This window comes from Prinia subflava, chromosome 11, assembly GCF_021018805.1.
Source record: "Prinia subflava isolate CZ2003 ecotype Zambia chromosome 11, Cam_Psub_1.2, whole genome shotgun sequence".
In the NCBI taxonomy this organism is placed as follows: Eukaryota; Metazoa; Chordata; class Aves; order Passeriformes; family Cisticolidae; genus Prinia; species Prinia subflava.
The window spans coordinates 1,158,204-1,185,781 of NC_086257.1; the positions used below are offsets into that span (position 1 = coordinate 1,158,204).

The following is a 27,578-nucleotide window of genomic DNA, read 5'->3' on the forward strand; positions in this document are numbered from 1 at the left end:
TTTTATCAATCCTTCACCCCCTAGTTCTGAGTTTCAACGACAGTGTGCAAAGTGAGCCATCCTTTCTCTTTTCCTTTTAATTGATTAGAATTAAACCAAAAGAATTTCTGACTGCGTATCAGAAACCTCTATTAATTTACAGCATCTGTAAAACTTTCTTTACTGAGATCTCTTGAATTGACTTAGTACAAAGCACTTCTGCAATGCCTGATTGTTAAAATCCCTGCTTGGTTTTCAGTAGTGTGGCCAGGTACATCAGGTTCTTCCTGAAGCAAACTCAGCCAGTCACAAGACACCCGCTCCTGAAAACAAACCCAAGCTTCCGCTGACTTCAGTAGCAGCAACGAGCAGTTCAAAACAGCTCAAGTGTGAACTCAAGCCGGAAAATTAATTGACACAGAGGAGTAATGGGAAACTCAATCTGAAAATGAAGCGTTTTTAATTAAGAGACGCTCTCCAGAATTATACAGAAAGACACTCTTTCCTATTTAAAATTTGGCTCTTCCTTCCTCAACAAGTACAAATCACCGGTCTATAATTAGTACTGTTAGTGGAAGGAATGGCTCAGTGTCTGGCTGAAGTCAGGCCTGTGACCGTGACAGGGAGGGCAGTTGGTGTGCTGGAACAGATTCTAGCTAGTTTGCCATTTAGCACCCAATTTCTTACAAATGTTTCTGTTATAATCTGTTAATGTTATTATATTTGTTACAAATGAAAACAAAGTCAGGAAGAAGGGTGCCTCAATTCCAAATAACTGAGAGCAGCAGCATGACTCCCTTGTACAGTGATTGTCATTTTACCAGTGAACGAGTCCAGCTCCAATCCCATGACAAGACCTAATCCAACATTTTATGTAATAATTATTTAATAAAAATTGCATAAATGCTCACCAGTGGGGAAGTCAGTAGCCAGATGTCTCTACCCTTACTCTGTTTTTAAAGGAAGATGTGTCTCTCACTCTGTTTCTGTAAGAGATTGGTAACACTTCACTCTGCAGCAGTGAGCCCAGAAGCAGATCCTAAATGCAATGGAGGGCAGTAAACTGACTCTGGTCAGCAAATGTAGAGTTTAAATCAATACAAAGAATGTGTATTAAGAACATGTGGGGAGGCAAGGGTTGGAATGCACTCTGGTACAGATCCAGCACCATGTCATAGGCCTGGATGCTCAGGTGTCTGTTGAGGAATGTGGGAGTCTCAAGAACACCTGCTAAATATGGACACATTTAATCCATAACCCAGACAGGAGTGCGCCTTAGGTATCAAAAGCTGTGGAAATATTTTCTGCAGTCTCATTGCCCTTAAAAGAGCTTTTCAATGGCCTGTCCACGCTGTTCCTGGGCTTGGGAATGTATTTTCTCACCAAGGAATCAGATTGAGCAGCTCACAGACAGGAAAATCTTCAGGGAGCTTTCTGAGAGATTAACAAATTGAATTGGCTCACTGAGGGGCCAAGAAAATAACAGAGTGGGAAAAGAGCAGTCAAGAGCACACAGCCATGAGTACTTGGTGGCAGTGGTGCCAACTCCTTGATGAAAGTGAAACGTTGTATCAGCTCAGGAAACCCTGTGAAAGCTGTCTGGCATAAATGTCTGGATGGTTTTGAACGGTGAAGCCCAACCTGAGGTAATCACTTTCTTTCAGGTCAGGAGAGGATGTGTAATTCCAACACGGTAGGCAGGAACGAAGATGCATTTTCCTGCTTATCTCTTACTAGCTCTCTTATGCTAATCTAGTGACATGCAAATTTCATTTTAAGTGCCTAACTCTGTAATTTGACGTTCCTCTTGGTCTTGGATCCTCGCTCCAACTCAAAATATGTTCTTTGATCCTGTTTCGGTTTTGCTTTTGTGCTCCCACAGCTGTGATGTAATCCAACCAAAAACTTCATTCATGGGATATTTTCAGTCAAATTGGTTTCCTAACCTAACAGTACAGTTGCATAATCACTGTTTTTTAACTCAGTGGAGGTGGTAGGACTGCTCCCTTTGGTGGATGTGTAAGGACTTTGATCACCTTAGGCAGACTGAAATCACAAACTATCACTGTCCAAGTTAGGCAGGAAGCTTTAAACCCCTTTTCAGTACTGTGAATTCAATTTCAGGCTATCCTCATGCGGCCTTCTGTGAGGCTGACTGCAGAAAATGAGTTGCTAATACACACTAAACAGCAGGATCTCAGACCTGAAGTGCTCTGAGCTGTTTGCTTCTAAAATCATGCTGATGGGCTTGGGGATAAGCACATGGAGGTACAGGGGGGAGATACACCCTTTCCATTTGTATCCTAAAAGAGCAATTCAGGGCTCCTTCATGTGTCACTTTTCAAGATATTTGGAACATAAAATTATACTGCATTTGCCAACAGAAACTGAATTTAATAAGAATACTTAGAAAACACTAAGAATAGGGACAGAATGAAACACTACATTCCCCAGAAGTTGTTAGTGAAGGTTTTCTGTCTGGCGACAAGTATTCACTTGTGCAAATGACTTTGAACTGCAGCACATTTCAGGAACTTGCTGCTTGAGTTGAAGTTCTTGTTTTTTACATTCCTTTACATTTTAATCAAAGCATTTTCAAAACTGTATAATATTGCTATCTATTTGTTACTGAGTTTGTTCCTACACTCTCCAATGCTTTTAGAAAAACCTGTCCATATATTTACTGGTAATGAGAAAAGTGGGTTTTTTCCTTTCCTCCTCCTTTGTCTGTACAGAGAGTAAGAGTGACGACTTTTGCTCATTAGCAAAAAAAAAGCCTTTCCGGATCTTTGCAAGAATCAATGACTGTCAGCGTCACTGTAAATGGTGAGTAATTAGACCTAGGAAATGAAGAATTAGACGTGGGCTCCAGCTGTAAAGTATTGATTTTTTTTTTTTTATAATAATATACAGTTCCGTCAGTGCTGTGGAGCATCTTGGAACAGGTGACTTCTACAAGTGGATAGGGAAGCACAGTTATTTAAAAAGAGGAGCCTTATTTCCTTAGCAAATCCAAGCAAGCAGTCATCAGGTAGTTTTCTTAGGTGGTCTCAAATTGTTATTTTTCCATATTGAAAGGCTTCATATTTTTTCCCCTTTGAAAATGTAGATACTGCCAATACATCGCTGCTTATCAGAACTGATTGAATTGCTTCAATTAAGCAAAAATTCTGCTTTTTGTGTATGCTGGGAAAAGGTTCGCCATTTGGTGTGGGGCTAAAAATCTACTTATGTGCGAGAAGCAGCGGGATTGCATAAAAACCCCACAAAGAGCAGCATTTTCCTGGCGAGGCCGCACGAGGGAGCCGGGCAGCGCTCGAAGCTGTGCCCCAGCTCCCAGGGCTGAGCCGCCCAGGGCAGGGCCAGTGCGGGACCTGGGCTGCGAGGCACACAAAAGGATGACGAACATGGGAATGATTTGTTCTCGCCGTGCTCCACATATGAACGTACAGACACACACACACAAAATAAAACTGGGGAAAAAATCACGACCATTTACATGTTTTTCTTACAAGCTTTGTGTTCTTTAGAACAGTTTGTGTGTGCATATATGTATTTTACTTCTGCTGCTATAAAAACTCTTACATTATAGTTACTTACTAGACAAAGTGACTTAAAAACAAACATGTAGAACCCGTAAAATTTTGTAACAATTTTATTTTGCTTTGTTCCTTAGTAGATGAGCCATTGACTCAATAGCAACATTCACTCCTTTAGAAGCCCTGTGCCTGCGCTCTTGTTATTTCAAATTGAAGGTGTCTGGAATAATTTGTATCTACATGCATTGTTTGCCTTGTGCCAATTTTCTGGAAGTTGCAGAATTTGATCTGAACTTGTTCAGGGTACATAATTGTATTTTGAGTAACACTGCTTACCCTAGTTTTTGGTACATTAAATATAAAGCTGTAACTACTAAAAGGTGGTATGAATAGATCTTAAAAGTTATTCCCATAAGCTTGACTGAAAAAACTGATTAGTATCCCTTTAAAATAAGCAAGACTCAAGTAATGCCTCTGGTAGTTACCGGGGAGGGGGAAGGTACTGGCTATTTGTGGTGGTGGTTACTCTTCTGCCAGGACTGGCATGCCCTGCTGCAGTGGGGAATGTGTGTCCTGGAAACTCATTTAGCTCTAACACAGTGTCACAGTTTGCCATCCTCCTCATCTTTGTAATCTGATGGGGTGAGGGACAGTGTGGATCTCAAGGTTTTGCTTTGGTTGAAATGCCTTAGTTTGAGTCCTGGTAAAAGACCACCGCCCTTAGCACACAGCCAGGGACGGATATTTTTGGCACATAACATGAAGAACAACATCTACAAAGATGATCAAAATCTGCATGTGAAGGCCTACCAACAACAAGTTGACCAAACTACACAAAGACTACCTAATTAGGATTAATCTTAAAATTAGACTCCTCAGAGGAGCACAAACTAAGAATGGTATCCTGGTAAGCTGACTTGTGCATTGCAACAAATCCAGTTGCAGAATCTGCTCCTAATGCTTCCGCTGCCCACCCCCTCTCCTCTCCAGCACTTAAATACTCCACAGTCCTTTACTCACAGGCTGTTTCTGTAACAGTCAGAGCATAAATATCTGTGCACCTAATGGACTTATCCTTAACACTGCAGTGAAGGAGGGAAGCAGCATTAACCTCATTTTGCAGATAAACAGTGGAAGCCCTGATGGCTCTGTCCTGTGTTATGTCCTATGGAGCAACTGCCTGTACGCAGCCAGTGCAAATTGCTGTTAGCCCGAATGTGGCTTTGGTACATTCTCTGTTCCTTCTCTGCAAAGCCATGAACCATAGTGGAGACAGAGGAAGCTCAGAATATGGACAAAGTACCGTTAATTTCTCAGCTACTGCTTGCTCTGCTTAACCTTGGAAGATGTGGAGATGGGAGCAGAGCTGAAGTGTTTAGCTATGGGTTATTGGGTTATTTCACTGAACGGTAGCAGCTGTGAGCTCAGGTTCTCTCACCAGCGTAGGATGGACGGTGCAGGGGCCTGAGCGAAAACCTGCGTGAATGATGTACAAGAATTCATTTAAATCTTTTTTACTGTACGATGGGAAATGTTAACGATCTCTGAATGTTCTGCTTGAAGAGAAGGGGGAAATATTTTTTTAATAAATATGAAAAACTTATTTGAACAGTTGGAATGGAAATCGTATGTTAACATGTTACCGTATGCGGAACTACTGCTCCCGAGAGCAGTAAATACGTTTAAGAGCTCGGAAATTCTTCCTTTAATCGTTGGTATAGTAATTCAGACTGACGCTGCCGGCCAGTGCGGGACAGAGCTGCAGCCCTCCGCTCTCCTGCGCTGCACTTCGCTTTGTGACCTGGTGCCTTCTGAACAATACGCGGGGGCAGTTTCGAAACTTCAAGGCGTGCACCCAGCGCGGGCGGCAGCACCAGGAAACGGGATACGGGCGCTGCTGCCTTATGTAAGCGAACCGAGCGCCCGTAGGCAGGGTGACCCCCGAGGGCCGTGCCGCGGCCCGGGCGCTGTCCGGGAGCGGGGCTCTGCCGTGGCCCGGGCGCTGTTCGGGAGCGGGGCCGTGCCGGGGCCGTGCCGGGGCCCCGCCGCCCTCAGGCCGGGCCGAGCTGCGCTGAGGGCCCCGGGCCCGGCCCGCCGCGCGCGCCACGGCCGCCAACGGTCTCTCCCCGCGCGCGCGCACGACACGTCACGCGCGGCTCCGAGCGGGCGGGGGCGGAGCCGCTCTCCCCGGGGGCGTCACGTGACAACCCCCCCCCCCCACACACACATCCTCCTCGGCCCTGCGGTCTCGTAGCGGTGGTGGCGGCGGGCGGGGGGCGCGGATGGAGGCGAACGGAGCTGCCGCGGCTTCGGCGGGAGGCGGCGCGGGGGCCGGCGGTGAGTGCGCCCCCGCGGCGGCGGCGCGGGGGAGGGGAGGGGCGGGCCGGCGGCGGGGCAGGCTCGGGAGGCGGCCGCGGCGGTCGGTGGAAACATGGTGCCACACGTGAGGCTTATGTAAAGTGAGCGGCGGCCCGCGCGGCCAATGGCAGCGGCGCGCGCCCCGCCCCCGCCCGCGCGCCCCGCTAGCGTCACGCGGCCGCGGCCAATGGGGACGCGGGCGGGGCGGGCGCGCGGCGGCCGGTCACGTTTCTGCCCGTATGAAGCCCGAGCCGGGACGCGGCGGGCCGGTGGGACGCGGCGCGCGCGGTGAGTGGGGGCCCGCCGGGCGCGCTCCCCGCCGCCAGAAGGGGCTGAGGGGCCCGTGGGGAGCGGCGGGAGGGGGCGGCGAGCGGCGGCCGCGGGGGGCACAGGGGCTCTCCCTCCTTCCCCGCTCGCCGGGCCGAGGTTACGTAACCCTCGCGCAGGGGCTCTCCCGCTGCCGGGACGATGGGCGCGCGGGTCGCTCCTGTGCCGCGGGGTCCGTCCCGCTGCTGCCCCCCGCCCGCCGGGGAGGGGGCGCGGGGGGCTCCCTCTGAACGGCGGCCGTGACACGCCCCCCCCGCTGCCCACGGAACCGCAGCCAGGGAAGCGGCGGCCGGCTGTGAGTCGCTCCCGGGGCGGGGTGCGGGGCTGAGTGCGGCACGGCCCCCGCCCGCCTTGGACCGGGAGAGCGTCCGGGAGTAGGGGCACAGACACACCCATCCCCAGCGGGGGCTGGGACGGGAGCTGGACTCTCCGGGGGCCGGCGACGTGGGGCCGGGCTGGGGCGCAGAGCGGGCGGCGCTGGCCCCGGAGCGGAGGCGGCGGACGGCGGGCACCGGCGGCGGGGCCGGACCCGGTCCCCCGGCGCGGCTCCGCTCTGGCGTCCCTGCTGGCCGTGGGCTGCGGCCGCGTCTGTGCGAGGGGGTGCGGAGCGGGGGGAAGCGGCGGGGAGCGCGCGTGTCCCGGGACGCTGGGCGGGATGCTCCACGGGAGAACTGTGTGGCCGCGAGTAACAGAATCTCAGCGCCCCTGAGATGCGTCAGCTACAGGTAGAGTAGGCAACAGGTGCTGTCCATTTGTTTTTTGTGTTGCCAGTAGTTTTAAGGACACTCGGTTCCTTGAGACGGTGTGGTTGTGCTGCTGTTCACATTAGGTGCGTACTATTACATGCATGATTACAAAACGCTTTATGTAAGTACAGTTTCATGCAAATAGATGAGCAGCATGGTAACAGTCAAGCTGATGCTTTGCATTTGACTTTTCGTAATAGGGTGGGGTAAGGGACAGCATTTCTCTGTGTGCCATAGGAGCTTATAAAGGCCTCCCAGGAAGTCGGTATGAGGTCTTAGGTGCTTGGAAAATAGAGTGCTTTGCATGTGTGTTCCAGTGAAAAAGTAACTTGGCTGAGACAGTGCATTGATTCTGATCAAAGAAACAGAATCATGAAGAATCATGAAAAGACCTCTGAGATGCTTAAGTCCAAGTGTTTCATACGTATGTCCAATCTAATTCTACCCTCTTGCAGTTTCAAACCACTGCCTCTCATTCTGTCACTACATGCACTGATAAGAAGTCTTTCTCCATCTTCCTTGTAAGCTCACATCTTTCTGTTCCAAATGCAAGACTCTGATATATATTGTCTTGGATGTCTGAGATTGAGTAGCTATCATGAGTAAAGGAAGAGGTGTGGAAATTCTCTGATGATTCTAGTGGTAAGAGTATCTGTGAAGTCAAAAGTAGAGTAAAAACCTGATTAGTATGGTGAGAAACCCTTCCAAGCTGCCAGCATTGTTTCAGCCATAGTTTGGTTGGTGTTAGGGAGAGTGTCCACATTGTTGCACTGTAACATCAGGTTCCTTCTTGCTTATGCTCGAACGTGTTTGAGTGTTTCTATTGTGCCTTTGTCTCTGCAACTTGCATTATTTCTGCAAAGTGAGGAAGTTTCACTGGAGGCCTGCACTCTGTCCTCGCTCCATGCAGAGCTATGTGTTAGTCTTGTGATGACGACACTGTCCTGAGGTGGGAGTCCCGGTTCTGGACTGTGGAAGCTGCTTACCTCACCAGTAACACAGAGGAAAAGAGATGGCCTTTGGCCTGGAGTAGAAGAAAAAAAAGTAATACCCTTCAGGTTTTGGGGAGATTTTGGCCATTTCAAGTGTGTATTTCAAGGTCAAAGGAAGATACTTTAGTTGGGTGCTGTAAATGTCAAACACTGCAGTGAAAGAGCATGGTCGGTCCTTTGAAGAAGTGGTTTGGCTTGATGTAATTCAGAAGGCAAAGGCATGAAAAGCAGGTTTTTGGTTTATGTGCACTTCTTAGATTTGGCAAGTTTTTTGGTTTCTTTTATAATTCAAAGACTGCGTGGTTTTGCTGGATTTTTTTTTTATTATTTGTCTGTTGATGGGACTTGTTATAGACTTCCTATATTTGTTTTAGCAAACAAATTCTGTCAGTGAAAATCTAAGTAATCTTTTGCCATTTACTGTTACTCATTTTGGATTTTCACAGAGAGGCATTAAAGAGGCAACATATTCTTGGCATAACACCTTCTTTGCTTTTTCTTCCTCCAGAGATTAAAGTATGTAATAACACAGTTTACTTCATAAACTTTCTTGAGCCTGTCCCTGAACAATACATTCTTATAGTAATGAGCTTTTTTAGTAAGCTGAGATGTTGATGCAATTTAGTCTTAAAGTATGAGAATAGAGTGAAGTGGGCAAAGTGATTGGCTGTAGAATTCTGGATGTTTCTTCTACTTCAGACGTTTATTATGACCAGGAAGTGTTTGGCTTAGATACAGACTGATAAACAGTTTTCTTTTTCCTGGGTTTTTGCCACACCCTTATTTCTCTAACATCTTTACAGTATCAGAATATGTTTTGCTGCAGAAAGTCTTTTTTTCACCCCTCAAACAATAAGGAAATGAGCAAGTTAAGACAGGATGAGGTGTATTTGTAGTGGTTTAAAAGCAAGAAGATTATCAGTAGCCAGTAGAACAAGTAAGTTATCACTAGTCTAGATCAACTGTAGTGTTTTCCATAGGGTTGCTATGGCTGGCCTCTGTTAAAAGGAACGTCATGTTCTTAGCAAGACCTTGTGTAATAGCTGGCATGGGTGTCCTGTAGACACGGTATTCTACTCGTAACATTACCACATCATAATTACTAGATAATCAGGTGTTTCTGAAAAGGAATTTTTGTCTCCAGTTTTGATTGCATGGCCTAGAATTCCTCTATAAGGATGCTGGATTATAGAGACTTTTAACTGGATTGTCTTACTGCATTCATACTTTCCACATTCAGTTACATCCCTGTAGTGCAAGTTTTAAACTGCTTAAATATTCATGATAACTTAGCTTGTCAAGCACTGAACAGCAAAAGAGTTAATTAATACCTGTATGATTCTTTGTGATATTGTTGTATTACTCAAAAGGGGTTTTGCTTGTGTTGGTTATGGATGAGGTTGGATGCAGAAAGTGTTGGTCTTTAAAGTAATGCTGCTGCTGTTTTGTGTCCTGTGTAAAAAGTGTTCATCCACTTTCCTGCTTCAACTGCTACCTTGAATTTAACCCCTGCTCTGCGCTTAGACTGGAAGGTTGTTGGTTGGTGCTGGTTAGCAAAGAAGGCTTTTTTTCAGTAGAACTGACTTTTAAAAAGAAGAACAAAGCTACATTGCTTTTGCTTGTAGTACTCTGCCTTCTGACACTTAGGGCTTTGTGAGGAGATGAAGGTGTTTCTTTTTAGACTTCTTTCTGTGAAGTGTGTTTAAAGGACATGGGAAAAGAGAAGGTAGGAGTCAAACCCCACACTTCAGAGGGTGATAGTTTTGCTCTCTGTTGCTGGGGTTTCTTGCGGCCCCAGGCTGCTTTTGTGAAATAGCAGAGAAGAGCAGAATGAAGAAGGGTCGGATGATTGGAGTGTCTGTAAAGTGAGTGGAGATCTTTGCAGGGCCTATCTGAGCACGTTCCGGCCGTGCTGCCGGGAGCGGCAGCCGTGTGTAGTAGGCAGGCACTGAACACATGGGGCTCCGCATGCCTGGGTGTCCATGCCGCGATGGGAGGCTCTGCTAAGTGGCTTAGCACATCACCAGGCACGCTTGTGCAGCCTGCTCATACTCTGCCTGCCAGCAGCGCTGGGACATGGGCAGGCTTCTGTGCCTCTGGTTTGTATCTCTAGGGTTATCTTCAAGAGTAGACGGAGTCTTTGTCTGGAATGCATGCACTGGGCTTGCACCAGTACAGAATTCTCTTACTTGGTCCTCTGTCACTCCTAAGGAGTTACCAAGGGACAGCAGCAATATACTGAGGTTCATGTGAGTTGCCCTGGCAGTGCTTCTGAAGTGCGTGTTTTTCCTGCTTATCCACATATGAAAGGGAGGTTATGAGAATTTGTGTGTGTGAAAGCTTTTGTAAAGTCAAGAAGTTTTTGTACAGGTGTTCTCAGCTACTGGTGAACTGCTGCTGAAGTAGTGTGTGGTAGCCCTAGGGGAGCTTTCTGATCTCTCTGGTTTTTGGTAGTCCAATTTAGACAACTTTGCTTGTAGAACAGAATCAGAAGTGAGGCTAGCTCTACCTTCCTCAACACGTATAACCATAGAATATGGTTTTCATTTTTCCTTAATTTTCTCCCAAAAGGAAGGAAAGTTTTATTGAGGATGCTGAAGGGATAGTGACTCAACATGCTGTTAACATGACTGGACTGAAACACACAGAAAGCATTTCTTGGGGCAAGAGGATGAGGAGGTTCTGCAGATGGTGTGAACAGGGTGCAGAAGTTCTGTACAAGCAGTACCAGTGTTGATCCTGACAGCATTTGATGCTGGGAAAGAAACCCCATCTGTATGCCAAAATGTCTGGGAAAGACTTTCATTTTGCTTCTGCCTGTTTTTGAGCATACCATGGTAGTTCTTGACACTTGATTTTTCTTATAGGTAGAATAGTTAGAGATGGGCAGAGATTTCCTTGTATAGATAGCTTTTTTAAAAGTATAACTGACTTTTAAAAAGTAGAACCAAAGTTATGTTGCCTTTCTAACATCCTGTCCTGAAAAGAGAGGCAATTCACTGTTAAATAACACCTGCAATTTATTGTAATTGAAGCTTAGGGAGACAGGATGAAGTGGTGAGGATGTCTAGTACTTGTCTTTTTTCTTCATTTCTCTTCCTATCCTCCTTATTCCTTGCAGCTTTTGTATCTCAGTACAGGTTTTGTGCTTGACCTTATTACAGGTACTTTTATGTTTCTGCTTAGTTTCTTTAATTGTACAAAGATCTTCAGTGTATAAAGCACTTACTTGATTTCAGTTATATCTCTGCCATGGTTCTCCTGTGACTTGAGCTCTTATTTCCGTACTAATACATCCAACTCCTGGGACAAGTACATGGTGTTTGTTAGGTTGCTGCGCTTTTTGGAGTGGGTTATTGATGCAATGGGGACAAGAATTTATTTGGCACAGTGTCTTCCGGGGGGGGCTTTGATTCTGACTGAAGTGTTGAATAGGATGTGAACCACAGCAATGTCTGAAGAGCAGCATTAGCCTGGAACTACAGTAAATGTGGTTGAAAGTATGTCCTTTTTCTTAAAGGAGAGGAGTAGTAGATATGCAAATATACTGCTCAGTGGGGATGTCAACAAATACTGAAGTTGCTGTATGGTATTGAGATACTTTTATGTCTAGTTTCACCTATAATAAAAGTGAAATAGATGACTGCATGGTGGGATGTGATAATTTTCCCTCCTTTCTGTGACAGCACTTGGCAACCTCAGACGTATAATTGTTGTAATTTTTTTCAAAAGGGGCAAGAGTACAAATATTAGAGTTCTGACTATGGATGTTGTGCTTAATTGTCTCTCCAGTTCCACTTAGGAAAACAATAGCATTTTCTGGTTACAAAGAAAATAAAGTTTTCTTTTAAATTCACACTGCATACAAGTAATTTTATGTACCTTTAAGAAGGCACTTTTTTTAAGAGTGGAAGCTGGAAAGAAGGATGTCTAGAAATTAGCATGGGGCATGTGAAGGAGATGGTGTTTAGTGTCTTTACAAGATGTCTCAGTACAGACTGCTTTTTTATATGGCAAATACCCAACCTCTTGGCAATTAAACTTGGCTGTGAGCCAAGTGTCTTATTCAAGGTGAAAAAATAAAATTGAGAGACAGTTTCTATTTGCTCCTGGGGATGCTCAGTTCAGATTCACAATGGAGTCTTGAGCACAGGTGGTAGGTTAAACAGCACAAGGAATACTTACCTGAAAGGATAAAATGAGCTTTATTTCTGGTTTGGCAGAAATGAGAATTTGGGGGGTTTCTTATGTTTATAAAGGGAACAGAATTCAGGGGGTAGTTATTCTGTGCATTGCTCAAAGAACCAATTTAGAAGTTAGGTTACAGTAGTAAATACTTTTATCAGTAAAATTTCTTGCATTTCTTCTCATCTTGTACTTGTAGTCTTTATAATTGTTCTTCACCTGTGGAAAACATATTTTGCATAGTTGGACTTGTATTGCATTATGAAATGGACTTGATTTATCTTCTATAATGAATTTTTATCTTGCTTATAAAACTTGATATTCCCTTTTTTTTTTTTAATAGGAATATATTGATGACACTTTGAGATTTAGGAAGATCATGATTAGTACATTTTTTGAGGTGAGTGTTTTATGCTGCACCAAGAAAGTGATTTGTGATATCAGTTCTTTCTTAATGTCTCTGAACTTGGGAGGGTGGGAGATGTCTCTGTGATTTTGTTATTGCTCTTTTGTGTACTTCCTTTGAAATGTATTGTCAGAATGCCCAAAAATAGAGATCTTCAGGGCTTTACATTTCTAAATGTTGCACAGATCATAAAGTCCATGGACATGCTGTGGCTTCTCTAAATCTTTATGAAACTGGAATTTAATGTAGTGTCAGTATCAACTGCTGCATCTGCATTGTTTGCTGTGTAGATATTTATTAATAGCTTCCATTTTTTGATTGCTCTTGCAGGTGTTAAGGAAAATTTTAGAGTTCAGAAAACCAAGTACTTACTGTTAATTAGATAATCAGGATGATAGCTCAGGAAGAAAAGGGAAAATATTATGCTTCTAAACTTGAATTTAAAAAGCAGATCGTAGCTTCCAACAGTATTTGTTGGTCAGTTGTGCTTTGCTTTGAAAATGAAGAAAAGTTGATTGTTAGTGGAGCAAAAAAAGGAAACATAATTAAAGGAGAATGGTAGAGGAGTGTAATCTGTGGTGTAAAGAAAATTTATAATGTGCTTTCATTAAATGTGATCTGACGATGCCATGATATTGGCCCTAGACAGGAAAGACAGCTGATCTGGATAGTACTGTAATATTGCAGTACAGATGGAATTGTAACTGAGATTTTGAGGATTAACACTACAATGTCTGTTTAGTCTAAATGATTGAGAAAAAAACCAAACAGACCTATTTCTCTGTGGCTGGAAAATGTGTTCTGAATAGGTTCTAAAAGCTGACTCTTCTCAATGCTGCAGGTGTGAACTTCAGCTCTCTGCAGAAAGTGAACCTGGCTCAACTTGGTTTGCCTCCTGTATCGCAGGTGTGTTCCTACAGCAGGGTTTTCACTCCTTTATAATACTAGAAGTCTTCTGTGCTTAGAATAGATATATATCAGTGTGGAGGGAAATGAGGAAATGTCACAAGTTCTGTCTTCTTTGTAAATGGAACAAATTAGACTTCCTTCTGTGGAAAACACCTTACTGGAGATGCCATCTGTAGATGAACTCTTTTAGTGTTTAGGGACTTGGGCATACTCAATTATTTGTACATTTCCTCTGAAAAATAATAGAAAACAAGTTGAATTGGCTGCCTCTAATTCTGTTCACATTGTTCAAATACAAGTCATTCAAACGAGGCATTTTGTTTCAGATAAAAATCCTCTTGGTGTAGATTTGTCTTACTGTCCATTAAATTCTAGAAAGGCTTATCGTGAGAATTTTTAGCAGTTTACAAGGACTACTTTTTCTTAATGTTTTAATGTCTTCTTAAATGTGTTAAATACACAAAACCAATATGATACACAATTAAAATGGTACATGCTGCTACTGTGAATATATCTTCAAACTTAGACTTTTGAAAACCCTTTTTACTTTTTTAAATTGAAAAATTTACAGGGAGTTGCATTAGTGTAAAGGAATTGCAAGAGCTGTCTTTAAACAAGGATTTAACTGGTGCTGAAAGACACTCCACATTTTCAATGTTCAGGCTAAAAACTGTGAAATCTGCGAGTAATTCTGGCTACAGCAATTTCTAATGCTTCTTGTGGTCAGAGATAAAGCCTATAATTTGAATCCTGTATTATCACTTTATGACAAAAACAGGAGCAAAGCATTTAAAGAACCAGAGCATACAGATTTATATCATAATATGAGTATTTTAGAACTTGTACTGGCTTCATGATGTCATGCAGGATGGAATGTTGTGAATAAATTCTTCCTTTAGTCTGGCCAACACAAATGTACTTTTAACAGTTGGTAGACGTGCAGCATGTTAAATTAAGGCATGTTAGCATGGGCTGTGTTCCAGAGTGGTTAGCTTGGGATTTCAACACTGTTCCAAACATTTCTTCTACATATTCAGATGAAGCACTTAGAGTGATGTAATTGTCTGCCACACAAATGTTGGTCTTCTGAACTTCCGATTTTTATTCTACCATTTCTTCATGCCACATGGCAATAGCATGCACCAACAGACTTTGTTTCCTGTATTTGCTAGAAGAACTTTCAGGTTTATTGTTTTTCATCAAAATTCCCAGTGTCTCCCTTGAGAAACTTTTTATTAGGAAGAATAATGATGTTAATGGACTTTGTTAGTACAGACTTCTGACCATAAGGAAACACTTTTTTTCTGTGAGAGTGAGTGAGCACTGGAACAGATTGCCCAGAGTGGCTATGGAATATCCATTTTTGGAGATAGCCAAAAGTCATCTGTTGGTGGTCCTGAGCATCCTGGTCTTAGGTGACTCTGCCTGAACAGGGAGTTGGACAAGGTACCTCCAGAAGTCTCTTTTGATCTCAGTCATCACTATGTGAATTGAAATTTTGTAACTGCCTGGTAAAATCTTTAATGCTCTGACCAATCCTACTGTGATAGAGAGTCATAAAATGATATTGCAATGAAGCTTGATGAGCACTTGCAGCTCCTGCTGACCACATCAGGCATTTGGCTCTGTGCCCTGTTGGGGAGGCCAGCCCTGTGTTCCCAGTGGCTTTGTCAGCCCATGCAGACTGTTCATAGTGTGATACCACTCTGATTGTGAATCCTAAGGGTTATTTTATGTAGAGCAGAACATGCTATCTCTTTAGAACTCTTTAAGACCTCATTTCAGAGCAAAAGTGTTTAAAATGCAAATTTGTGTCTTCTTCCTCTGCTGTATGACAGTTTCATGTTTAACCAACATTTATCTGCATAGGAGTGACATAGCTGTGAGCATCTCTCTGGTATCTGTTTGAAGAGGACACTGTTGGGGGGCCCAGGTATTTCTTTTATATTTTATAGTTATAGAGGTGTCCGGACTCTGTAATGGTCAAAGATTTCCAGTAGAAGAGGATGAGACAAGAATTAAGTGCATGTGGCAGACTCTGGACCTAGGCACCTCATGCTTTTGATGCTAGCTGGGAGGGAGCTTGATAAACACTTTTGCCACCTTTTCGTAGAAAAAACAGGTAAGAAACACACATAATTATTATGATTTATGCTAGTAGAAGAATACTTCCCCTCCTGCTCCTCTAGAGCTTATGCAGAAAATATATTGTTCTGTGTTTGTGTTATCTTTAAACTGGGGTTTCACTCATTCATATGTACTCATTCAGAACAATATTTTGGGTATAAACTGGGTTTTTTATAAACGTTTTTTAGCCTAAAGCCATACTTATTCTTAAATTCAGATTTGAGTTTCTTCAGCATCCTCACTGTGGATGCCAGGGCCCTGATCTGATGCTGACTTTTTCCTGTATAGGTGCTGCTATAAATTCAGGGTGGCACTCGGATGGTTCTGGAACAAAGCTGTGTCTTGATCACTTCCCTTTTAAAGTGGCATCTGAAAGCAGTGGCTAATGAAGATAACCCGTATAAGACTATTAGTAACTCTTACTTAAATAAGAGTCTTGTGTTCAGGATTTTCTTGAGCTGAAAGGCAAATCCTTATCAAAGAGTTGTGAAATGAATACTGTGAAATTCAGGTTTTGTGGGAGCATTTGTGGTATACTAGATGTTGATAATTTTATTGACATTGACATCTCATTGCTTGTTTAGAAAAAGAGCAAAACTTGTTCATGATTACTTGGAGCGAGTTAAGTAACCTAGTAATAAAGTTCCCTTTCTTTTTTGATGTAAAAAGATCTTGCAAGGAATTATTGAGCATCTTTGTTATTGTTCTCTGTGATCTGAGAATATTGCCATCTTTTTCTTTCCCCCCTCCTAGAAAAGTCCTGGTGAACGTATTCTGTTAATTGTTCTTGCCAGGAAATCATGAAGCTCTCAATGTTGGTGAAGTTACACAGTCAAACAAGTAACTTCTTGGATTATTGTTTGTTTTCCAACATTTTCTCTTAACGTTTTCGACTCCCAAGCATTTAATTATTGTCTAATTGCTCAGAGAGAATGCATTCATTGTAGATGGTAATTTTCAATCATATCTAGAATTGCATGATCTGACTAAACCTTTGCTAGTTATTTGTCATCTAAATCAGAAAGCTTTTGTAATTTTGCAAAGCAGAAAGCCAGAAGACATTTGGAAGCCCTTCTTGTTGACATGATCTTCAGTAAAATGTAATCCTGACCATTAGGAATGTCTCCCATAGGTTCTAGTACAGTTAAGAGTACCTGAATATTCACATGTCTATAAGTAAAAAATGTAGTGTGGCTCTTGCTTTGTTGGGAATATTGGTAAGTTGTTAGTAGTTGCAAATTTTGACTCAAATTACAAGATGTTTGCCTCTTACTCAGTTCTTGAATTGGCTAATTTTGACTTTGGATTGTTAGTTTCCCATCCTTTTTATGCCAGTACTAAACATGATAGTTTTTGTGTGCAAAGAGATCTGGAAAAATCTGTTCACTGAATATAACCAGATCTCTGCTGAAACAAGATTTTTGGGTTTAAAGTTATGGTTTCAGAAAAATCTGCTTCCTGGTGTTCTTACAACCCTTTTTAAGGGTGTTTTTCGAAAAACAAGCTCAATTACTTCTTTCAGCAGTTGTCCATACATATTTTGGTGTGGTTTTTTGATGATGTTAAAGTTCAGGCTGTTTCCTTTGTCTTACTGCAGGGTAAAGGAGCAACTGTAGGTAATGAATAACCAGAAGACATTTGCTGCATATGTAACCTGGCAAATCAATGCCTACGTTTGTCCTTAATGCTCAGTGGAATTACGGTGTCTTTCATACACTGCTTCAGGATCTCACAGAGGTCTAGTCTTTGCCAGAGGGAATAGAATGGGGTTTGTCAGCCAGTTGCCTTAAAAATCAAGCTTAACTGGTGCCAATATAATATTAAAGTTTTTAGTTATAGAGTCAAAATAGACAACATCCTTTAAAAGTTTAGAAGATGGAGCAGAAAATAAAGAAAAAACTGGCTTCTTTCAAGGTCAAACCAAAAGGAGCTCTGTGTTTCCATGTTCAGATGCCTACTGAACTTGGTATGGGATGTAATTCCCTTCCTCAAACTGCTAGCAGGAGAGAACTCAGACTGGGAAAACATGCAAGCTTTTGCCTTCCAATGTTGTTTGGTTAGTGATTGGGAATTTATTCAAGCATATGAGTGGGATGAATATGTGCAATTTATTATGTCATTTTCCCTGAGATGAGTTTCAAAGATAATTAATCTCTTTGTGCTGTCTGACCGTCTGTGCTCCTGAAGTGTTTGCACAGCGCTGGTGTCTGCATGCAGATGTTCCACTTAAAGGTCTTTTCTCTGCTGAGAGTGAAGTCTAGCCAGCTGCATCACTTCTTATCTAAATTGCAGAGCATGCTGCAGGGTTATTGCCAGCCTGAGCTTTTTTCACAGTTACTCTCATCTCTTCTAAGAAGAGAGTCTCCAAAGTTAGGGCATATATTAATATCACACTATAAATTAAAAAAGCACCAAAATTCCCTCAAAGTAGTAAAGTCTTGTTTTAGAAATGCTTCTGTTTCTTTTTCTTCAGAAGCTCTTGCAAGTTTATCATAATATTTTTCTTGTTCCTTCTTCTTTACTCTTCCTGTATTCCTTACTCTGGTATGTGCCTCTGGCACTGATGCTTTTGAGATTTTGAAACTGAAGAAATTTTGTGCAAGACTGACTTTCAGTGACGTTAATCTTCCAGTCTTGACTAAGAAAACCATTCAAGCTCAAGCTGAGCCAGTTCTTTTTGAAACCTTTAAAGATGACAAACTCAAACTCATGTTTTCTCCATTACTCAAATACTTTTTTTTTTTCTGGTGTGATTGTCCTTGGGATCCAAATTGTAGTCACTATAACGTAGTTACTAGGTGTGGATAAAGCTGCAGAAGTTCTGGCATGTTGTTAGTTAGAACCAGAAGTAACAGGAGTGAATCAGTTCTTGTTACAAATTTCTGCCAGGTGTCAAGAGGAAAAAAATTCACATAGTATCTCCTAAGGGTCAGTAACTATTTCTTTTCTGTTGGTGACTCTCTTAATTTGCACTCATTGCCTAAAATAAAAATGTTATTTAAAACACTGAAAGCTTGACTGGCATTGAATCAATCAACCTTTTTTCCAGGAATTATGGGAAATTCCTCAAAAGTTATTGGATAGCATACTGATTTATTTGTTTATTTATTTATTTATTTAGGGAACAATTCTCTCCCATCTAATGAAACACTGGTGAAGTTTCCTATAAATACCTGGCAGAAGCTAGTCTGGCTATCAGGGAAAGAAGGGAGGAGACGAGACAATACATTATATTTGGAGGTGGAAAAGATTACTCACCAGTGGTTTAACAACTTAGAATTTCAAACTGGGAGACTACATGCTATCTATGGTACATTTTCATTGCCTCTTAAACTTCCGAAGATTACAGAGAAGACTCTGGGAAAATAATTTTCCAAGGAAAGCTTGTGTCAAAAAATAGTTGTGAACATTTCTCATGGCTGGAAATACTACAGCACATGTAATCCTGTCTGGCATCACTATTCAGGAGAAGAGGTTTCTCCTGCCTAAAGACTTTAAAACACAAAATATTTACATCAGAGTAGGAAAGCTGTGACACAATCATTGCTCTTTCTATAAATAGCACAATTTTACTAATACTGCATTACTGTGATATTGGGCTAATTACCCTTGGAGAATTTCGGGCTATGCTGAGAGTCTGTCCTTGGTAGTTCATGCTTATAAACCTATCAGTAGTGATTTACATCATTTTCTTTGTAGGAGTAAATATAGCAGACCAAAGTTGTTATTTTTTTAGTTTTTTATTTTGTGAGAACTCTTTTCCCCATCTCTAAAGAAAACATAATTTCCTAACAGATAGTGGTGTTTTGATTATGGGAGTATTTTTTCTCATGTATCTAAAGTTCTTTGTAAGTAGCAGTTTATCAGGAAAAGAGGAAGAAACTCCAACCTTACAGAATATAGGATGAGAAATTTTAGATTTTGCCTTACTTTTGTACACATCAGACCTCCTTTAAGGTGATCCTCTGAGTGCCTTTTTTCTTAAAGCTTCATTTGAATCGTGATGGGATTAATTACCTTTACTCACAGAACTCTCCATAGAGCTTTACAAGCTCGGTGTCCTCTGAGAAATAATAGAACAAATGACACGTATGGGAAATGGCTTTTGAGAGTGGCTGCAGTTATTTAAACAGACATACTCTGATTTACACAGCAGTGGGAAGAGCATCCCCTGAGTGCAAATGGATCACACATCTCTGGAGCTCCCCTCACCAGTGCCGTGCCAGGAGGTTTGTCCGTGCAGGCATTCCCAGTGCCACAATCCGTGCTGCCTGTCCGGGTGGGTTTGGTTCCCCTCACACCCAGCCAGGCGTGGCTGGGCTGGGGCCGTGCCCCGGAGCCCACCCAGCTGCACTCAGGGTCCTGAGGAGGGCAAGGGAGGAGTGAGCTCCTTCTGCCACAGAGATGAAAGCAGAGATGACCTATCTGACCTGGTTAATCATTGGCCACCAGGGAATGTGCCATTGTGACATAATCCTGCAGGTTCGTCTCAGAGCAAATAAGTTTTATTGCATGCTCCAGTTATGTAATTTTCAAGACAGAAGTGCTTAACCTTAGTCCAAAAAAAAAAAACCCGTCAGAGTTCTTGAAGGGTAGTTCAGTCCCTGGGCAGTAGAGGTCAATAAAGCAGCCTATCAGGAGGTCTGTTTGATCTGTATTGAAGTACCTGAAGTGAATACCTGCAGAAGGAAAAAGTGTATTTTACTCTGCTGAAAAACATTTTTCTATTATCACCTATAATAAAGTACCAGTGAGTAAATTTGTAAGGAAAAAAGTGTTTATACAATTGCTGATAGCTTAAGTGAATGTCCTTAAACTATACTTTAAAATGAAAGCAGATATCTTGCATATTATTTTGACCGAATGAGGAGACAAGTAGTTTTCTGGAAAATGCAAAATAAATGTAAAATGTCTGGAAAAACATCAGTTAGAAGGGTAAGAAAATAGCTTCCATGTGGTGTTGCTTTGGGGGGAGTTGAATCATGGTGTGTTTTAAATTAATATAGTGAATGTTTTCCGTTACAGTCTTTCTTAAAAGCATAAATATTTATTTGCGTTTAAGACTAAACTGCTTTAATTAATGTTAACAAAATTTGTGATTTTTTTTTATTGACTGTTACTGCAGTCAGAGGTTTATTAGTTAATAAATGTAATCTTGAATATTTTAAGGGAACAAAGAGGAAGGAACACACATTGTTCTGTTGTCCTGAAAACAACAGGGATTCTCAACAGAGACTCTTAGTTCATAGTTTTACACTATTGTTGTCTCTGAGTTGCTGAAATGGGTGAGGATGTGAGTCAGATTAAATATGATTTTTTTATTAATAAAGTTGAACTGTTCTCCACTACTTCTCTTTGATGGTACTTCAGTATTGGTCTGTTCTTGATTCACCTCTGTATACACTCTCATTTTTGAGCCTGGTGCATTAGAATTTGGTTTAAAAGCAGGAATATGAGGGCTTTTTTGTTTTGTTTTAGCCTTACTTTTCCAAGAAGTTTTTATCATATCCCCCCTCCAAATTAGTGGTAATCAGTAGATAAAATTATTCTCAGGGTTACTGATGACTTAGAATTTTCGTTGAGGGTAATTAGGTGTGTTTGTGTGTTTTGTTTCCCTGTTCCTGCTGTATATTCTGTGTGCCTACCTACATGGCTTTTTGTACAAAGAAAGAAATGAGGGGTATGGTAGTGTTCCCTCCCAACTGATCTTAAAAAAAAAAAAAAAAAAAATATGAAACAGAAAACCAACCCAAATTACCTCCAAACCAAATAACCAATGCTCTGGTGTGTGAATAGAGTTTTTCTTTATCAAGGTAAACTGAAAGGCAGTGGAATAGTTTCACTGAAAATCATAATAGCTATTATCCAAATTTAGGTGGCAATACTGACAAGTATTAAGTAGGAAAGTGGAAAACAAAGGAATATGTGAACATTTCAGGAGTTTTTCCGTGTTTATTCAACTTTCTTATGTATAGGCTTTTACTGAAAAATAAATACCTTTTCTTGTGATAAAACATTGTGAGATTTTCAATTTAACTGAGATATTTCAACATACAAATACTGAATACATTAACCATGCGAGTAATTTTTTACTTTCTTCAGTCAGTGCAAATTCCAGTTTGTCAGCAAGGCAAACAAGAAAATAATTTTTTTTCTTCCTTCCCTTCTTCCTCAGATTTGTGCATCTGTCCTTCCAAACAGAGTTTATACAGAAGGAAAATTCTGAATATGGCTTGATTTGCTCTTGGTCTTGGCAGTGTTTCTGATGAGTGTCCCACGGACTCTGTCAAGTTCTGGGGGTTTTCCTCTAGCTCTGAGGAGCAGAACCCTGAGCAGCAGCCTGGGGTCAGTGGAAACATTTCTCCATCATTCTCCTTAAAAGAGCAGCTCAAGATGAGTGATTATTCTGGACTTCCCAGTGACCATAGCCAGATGATTGCTGAAGATGCAGAAATTCAAGCAAAGCCTGAACACTCTCATGGAGTTCTTCAGGAAGATATTGAAATGAGCAGTGGCTCCAGTGGAAATGATTCCAGTGGGAATGACACAAATGAAAACTATTCAAGTGGGCATGATTCTCATGGTCATGAATCTGATGAAAATGGGAAGGATTCAGCAATGCTCATGGAATCTTCAGACTGTCATAAAAGGTAGTATCTATTATTAAATACATTTGACTTTTTTTTGCCTCTAAAGACTTTTTTCATTTGAATTAATTTCTGAATAATAACTAAGGTGTAAAGCCTCTTTATTGTGGAACTGAGTGTGCTGCTTAAGCTCTTTAACGTGGATATAAATTGTGTAATATGATTCATTAAGAAAAGATCTCTGGTGTTTGCATGGCCAGCATCATTTGCATCTTTCTTCTCATCATTGTGTGTTTAGTTTGCCTTATTTATTTATTTTCTTGTAAACCAACTTGTGTAATTTTATATCAAAACCTGTCTGTTGATTCTTATGTGTGAGGATGCAACCATGCTATTTTAATCTTTTCAATAATAGTTAACTGGACAGAGTAATGCTATATTAAGAACCACCTCCCCAGTAGTCCTGTGAGGACCAGAGGGTTGGGACTCACTGATCCCTTGGATCCTTTCCAGCTCAAGCTATTCTGTGCTGCTTAGATAAATGTTTACAGCTTTAGTGCCCATTTGTTGTACCATGCAGAGGCTTTTAAAATTTAGGGTTGGGATTCTATGTTGTTGGGTATTTTTAATAAGGTAGTCAGTCATTAATAGGAAAATAAAAAGCTACAATGAATAAAAAGTTGTTTGTTAGAGTTTCAAATATTAATCTTTTTCTCTTTTCCTTATTCTAGTTCAAGCTCAAATGCGTTTAGTCTGATGATTGCAAACTCTGAACACAATCAGTCCAGCAGTGGATGCAGGTAAATTAATGGACATATATTTTTCAGTAATTTGCATGTATGTTAAATGCTAAAAACTAAATAATGTCATATTTTTGGGGTTTTTATTTGTTTTACCTCAACCTGGATGACTACACAAGAAATCCTGTCTTTGATTTCTTCCTGTCCATAATCAGTAGCATGTCATATTAACCATTTGATTAAATCAGAACTTTTTGTTGCTGTTCCATATGAGTCATGTGGTAACCTTTAAAGTCATGTTACTTTGTTTTGATTTGGTATCTTAACTCTCTAATTTTTTTTTTGTGGCTGCTTTTGAATACTGCTTCAGTTATGGTCGGGTTTTGTAGCTTTTAATTTTTTTTGCTCTTTGAAATTTCGTCTGAACCTGGTGGTGTGTTAACATCAGAATTCAGCATTGAGCTGGGTTATTCCTGGTGTCCAGCAGCTGTATCCAGCTGTGTCCAGCAGCCTCTCCTGTGTTCCATTTGCTGGGGTTCAAGCCCCCAGGGTGTAAGGATGAAGGATACACAAACACCAGCTGCAGGAATAAATCCCTCTGTATGAACTCTGCTGCTGTCCCTGAAGCCTTGAAGAGCCTGGTAGCTTGAAGGCTCATATTTAGACACCTCAGAGTGTCCTGCTGCAGTTGTTTTTTTTAAAGTCAGCTTTTTTGAAGTCAGATCTGGAGATCAAAGCCTGGTCCTGAGCAGATCAAGGATACCTAGCTGGAGCACGCTGATGTTAAGACCCGAATCTAAGACCTGCCTACCTGAATGTATTTCTACCTCATGCAGTTCCTAAAAAAGTAGCTAATTCAAATTACTCCTATGCACCATTTGGTGCTTGCTCAACATATTTTCTGTGTCTGCCTTGCAGGCACCTGTAGATTTTGTTCCATGCTGCATTTTCAACTGGAAATTGTGATCTGAAGTTTGTGTTGCTTACTGTAGAAGAGTGAACCAAAGGCATTTCTTAATCTTTGTTTTCCATTGATTCTGTTTTCTTCACTACAAGATCTTGGAGGGGGTTACTTACTACAGGTTTTTTAGTGTTTCAATTTTAAATGTTATTAGTAGCTGTCTGCTCAGAAATAATCAGGAATCTAGATGGTAGACTGTTCTCAGCCACTGGACACAGAGCTAGAGGGTTACAGAGCAGAATCTGTTCATCATGGGGGAATGGGAGACTGAAGATATCTAGAGAATGATCCTCAAAGAGAAGACTAAAGTAGTCTGATAAAATTCTTATCTCTGTAGGCTTAATCCTTGGTTCAGACTACTGGGGTTTGCATTCAGTATCAGTGCCAACCAACAACTCTAGTTTAATATCTGTAGTTACCTTTCCAGTTTGCTGTCCACAAAAGGCAAAATGAAAAGCTTTTATCTTTATAGAACTTGCTTAATCTGTCTTCTGCAAGCCACACCTTCCCTGTGGCTGCCTGCTGTGCCTGATGCTCCTACACTCTGGAAAAAACATTTTGGAGTTGTGTAACTTACTTTCCAGGGATGTGCATCTTCTGTATTTGCTGCTGCCATAGCCTAATTTGGAAAGGGTTTTTTTCTTGCAGAATAGCCTGACCACTCTCCTGAAGCAGTCTGTACTCTGAGAGTACAAACCAGCAGTATGCTCAGTTATTTCATAATCTTTCCTCTCTCACTTTTTCCATACTGCCAGCATGAAGGGTTCTCCTATGAACCTCTGTTAACAAAGCCCTGTTTGATTGCAGCAGTCCAAACTGTCAAGCCACGTTGTACACGTGATTTTAATACACAGCATGAACATAATGTTTCCCAAGGGAGTACTATAGTCTTTTGTTTGATCCCTTGCCATTATTTCTCAGTACAAAATGACCAGTGAGTAAATGAATGCTGCATTTCTCACAGTGCATTGTAATAGAAGCAAGAACAATGTGTATTCTCTAGTACAGCTTTGTCATTTTGCAAGCATTTTTGGTAAAATACGCCCAACACCTGTCAGATGATTTATCTACCTTTTCAAGCTCTTAAAACTTCCCAGAAAATGTTCACAAATCCTTTTGAAAATTACTTGGCAGCTGAAGCTGCTTTTCTGACCACTTCAGTCAGGCAGTGCAGTTGCCAGAGCTGTTGTTTCTACAGCAGTGTGCAGGGTAACTTTTCACGTATTATCAACCATGACAATCAGGTGGTAAGAGAAGACCTTGCTTTGGAAGGGAAAAAATATTCAGGAAGATTTAAGAACAGTTCTATAATCCACTTGATTACTGTGAATGATCAGCTTTTAAAATCTCCAATGCGAAAGACAAGGTGATGTATCATTTTAACTCCTTCCTACCCATCTGCCATCCATCTTTTTCACTTTTTCCCTCACTTCCCTCACCTCCTTTCCTCTTCCTTTGTGATTGTGTCAGCAACTCTCAATAATGGGGAGAGAGATCAGGAACTGTAAAGGAAAGCGATAACTTTCTGTTACTGGTGCTGATCATCTCTGTAGTTTGTCCTTCTCCAATGAGACAGCTCTTCTGAACATGCACCTGAGACCTGTGAATGCAGCTTCCATCTCCAGCCTCCTCTGATTCTTTTCCTTACAAATTTAGTCAGAGTTTCCTTATGTAATGTACTGTCATGCTTAGCTGGGATACGTTATTCAAAGGATTTCTCCATTTGCTTTGTTAACTTGATGCTCTCCCACTGCCATTTCCTTTTCAGGGACCTTTCTTAAGAGAGCCTGCTTGAACAGGAGGTGAAGACTTGAATGGACCTCCTGCTTCTCTCCTTTAAAGTCCATGAACATTTCTGATTTTGATTTTGAAAGGAACTAAGGAAAATACCACTAAAAAGGGAGGAGGGGGACTGTGGCAAAGAAAAAAACAGAAATTCTGTGGTGCTTGTGCATATGTACTGTTGCAAATACGGAGTATATTTTACAATCACACTCCAGATGGTGATAAATCTTTCATTTTAAATGGTCATATAAGAATTTCCATAAGTTCTGGAAGCTGATACTGAGTACTGGCAGAGTTAATGAGGCTAGTGGTACAAATTGATGTGAGTAACAAGTGCCAGAGTATGTTTGGGCTTCTCTGAGGATGATGTTGTCACTTCAAGCATTCAAGTGATGTTGTGTTTTTTGTTTTTCATCTTACAGTAGTGAGCAGTCCACTAAAGCCAAAACACAAAAGGAATTGCTGAAAACTCTGCAGGAGCTGAAAGCCCACCTTCCTTCTGAGAAGAGAGTCAAAGGCAAATCCAGTGTCCTAACAACATTGAAATATGCCCTCAAAAGCATTAAGCAAGTTAAAGGTAATAAAAATGTGATACTGCTTAGATAATGACAACCTGGCTAAAGTGAAACTTTCAAAATAGGAATATAAATAAAAATAGCTCTACACAGAGAGCTGTATTATGGCTGAAAACTTTCTAACCAGATATTTTCATGTTCTTCCTATTTGTTTGCTTTGTTTACTTTTGTTCCTTTGGGAGTTGAAGCAGCTCTCGAGACACTTGATATTTTACTGCTGTTTGGTTGACCTAGAAAATTGATTTGAAAACAATTTACAATTTCATACTGTTTGAACTGTCGGACTAAAATACGTGACCATTCATATGGGTAGATTAAGATGTGTACATTTGTTTGAGTTACTGATGAGGAAGCCCTACCAGGGAAAATGATGTATTTGGAATAGTGCCTAGATTTCCCAACTGCCAACTTCCCAACTTCTGCATTTATGCCAAAAATATTTTTGCCATTTACTGCTTCTGGGCTGGGTGTTTATTGATAATCCTGATTATAAATTGTTTGTTGTTCTCATGTAGCCAATGAGGAATATTACCAGTTGTTGATGATTAATGAATCCCAACCTGCTGGTCTCAATGTATCATCTTACACAGTGGAAGAAGTGGAGACTATAACCTCAGAATACATCATGAAAAATGCGGTGAGTACGGTGCCCTGAGTCTCAGTGTGTATTGAAAACATTTCTTGGAACTGGAGTTCTTGGGCATGCTCTCTTCTTAGGAGGGGAGGGTTGGTAGCTGGGCCAGAAAGCTGAAGAGACTGCCTTTTGCCTTCCGGGGGATGTTAAGAAACTCCAAGCCTTTCCAGGCTTTGCAAACTTGTTTCTGTTGGTTAGGCAGGAAATAAGCAGGCCTGAACTCCCTGATCCTCCCAGTTGTACCTTGTGCCTGGAGGTGGTGGTGTGACACATCTGTGTCCATGTGATACAGAGCACTGAGACATCGTTAGTTTTCATTTCAGTGCACTTGGAAAAGCTGGAGAGTAAACTTTTTTCCATATTTTAGTTGAGGCAAATCACATCAGCTTATCCTGGTAACTAGAGGTTATTTGATGCTTCACCAGTTCTTTGTGTAAGTGTGACTGAAGAGTGATAGAAGTATTGGAATCACTGTGTCCTTTTCTGTGGGATTTGTCTGGTCTTTGCAACTGGTACATGCTTTCTGTGGGGTCCAGTGATGCTGTGTTCTTGCAGAGATAAGAACAGCTAGGACCATCACTGTAGTTCTAGCAGTAAAATGACAACCTGAATGATTTTTAAAATTATATTTATTTCCATATTACTAGTATTTTAGGAATAAGTCTTCAAAAAATAATGGCATCTAAATGTATTAGACTACCTTCTACTATTTTTTTGAACTTTAACCT

At 41.4% G+C, this 27,578-nt stretch overlaps 1 protein-coding gene across 12 annotated transcripts in view; it reads left to right on the forward strand.

Annotated features, from left to right (window-relative positions):
- Nucleotides 1–5,765: 5,765 nt before the first annotated feature.
- PER2 (period circadian regulator 2) overlaps nt 5,766–27,578 on the forward strand; it is a 49,593-nt gene continuing 27,780 nt past the window's right edge. Inside the window, exons 1-8 of one of the 12 annotated variants that reach the window (XM_063408024.1) lie at nt 5,766–5,855; nt 12,470–12,526; nt 13,374–13,438; nt 15,311–15,563; nt 21,744–22,218; nt 22,887–22,955; nt 26,064–26,218; nt 26,732–26,853. In XM_063408024.1, coding sequence (XP_063264094.1) covers nt 21,962–22,218; nt 22,887–22,955; nt 26,064–26,218; nt 26,732–26,853 — 603 coding nt within the window. In that variant the 5' untranslated portion in view covers nt 5,766–5,855; nt 12,470–12,526; nt 13,374–13,438; nt 15,311–15,563; nt 21,744–21,961. Of the gene's footprint in view, nt 5,856–6,065; nt 6,165–6,833; nt 6,929–12,469; nt 12,527–13,373; nt 13,439–15,310; nt 15,564–21,743; nt 22,219–22,886; nt 22,956–25,065; nt 25,223–26,063; nt 26,219–26,731; nt 26,854–27,578 lie in introns of those variants that run through there. The other 11 variants (XM_063408026.1, XM_063408022.1, XM_063408019.1 and 8 more) reach the window with 11 other exon arrangements.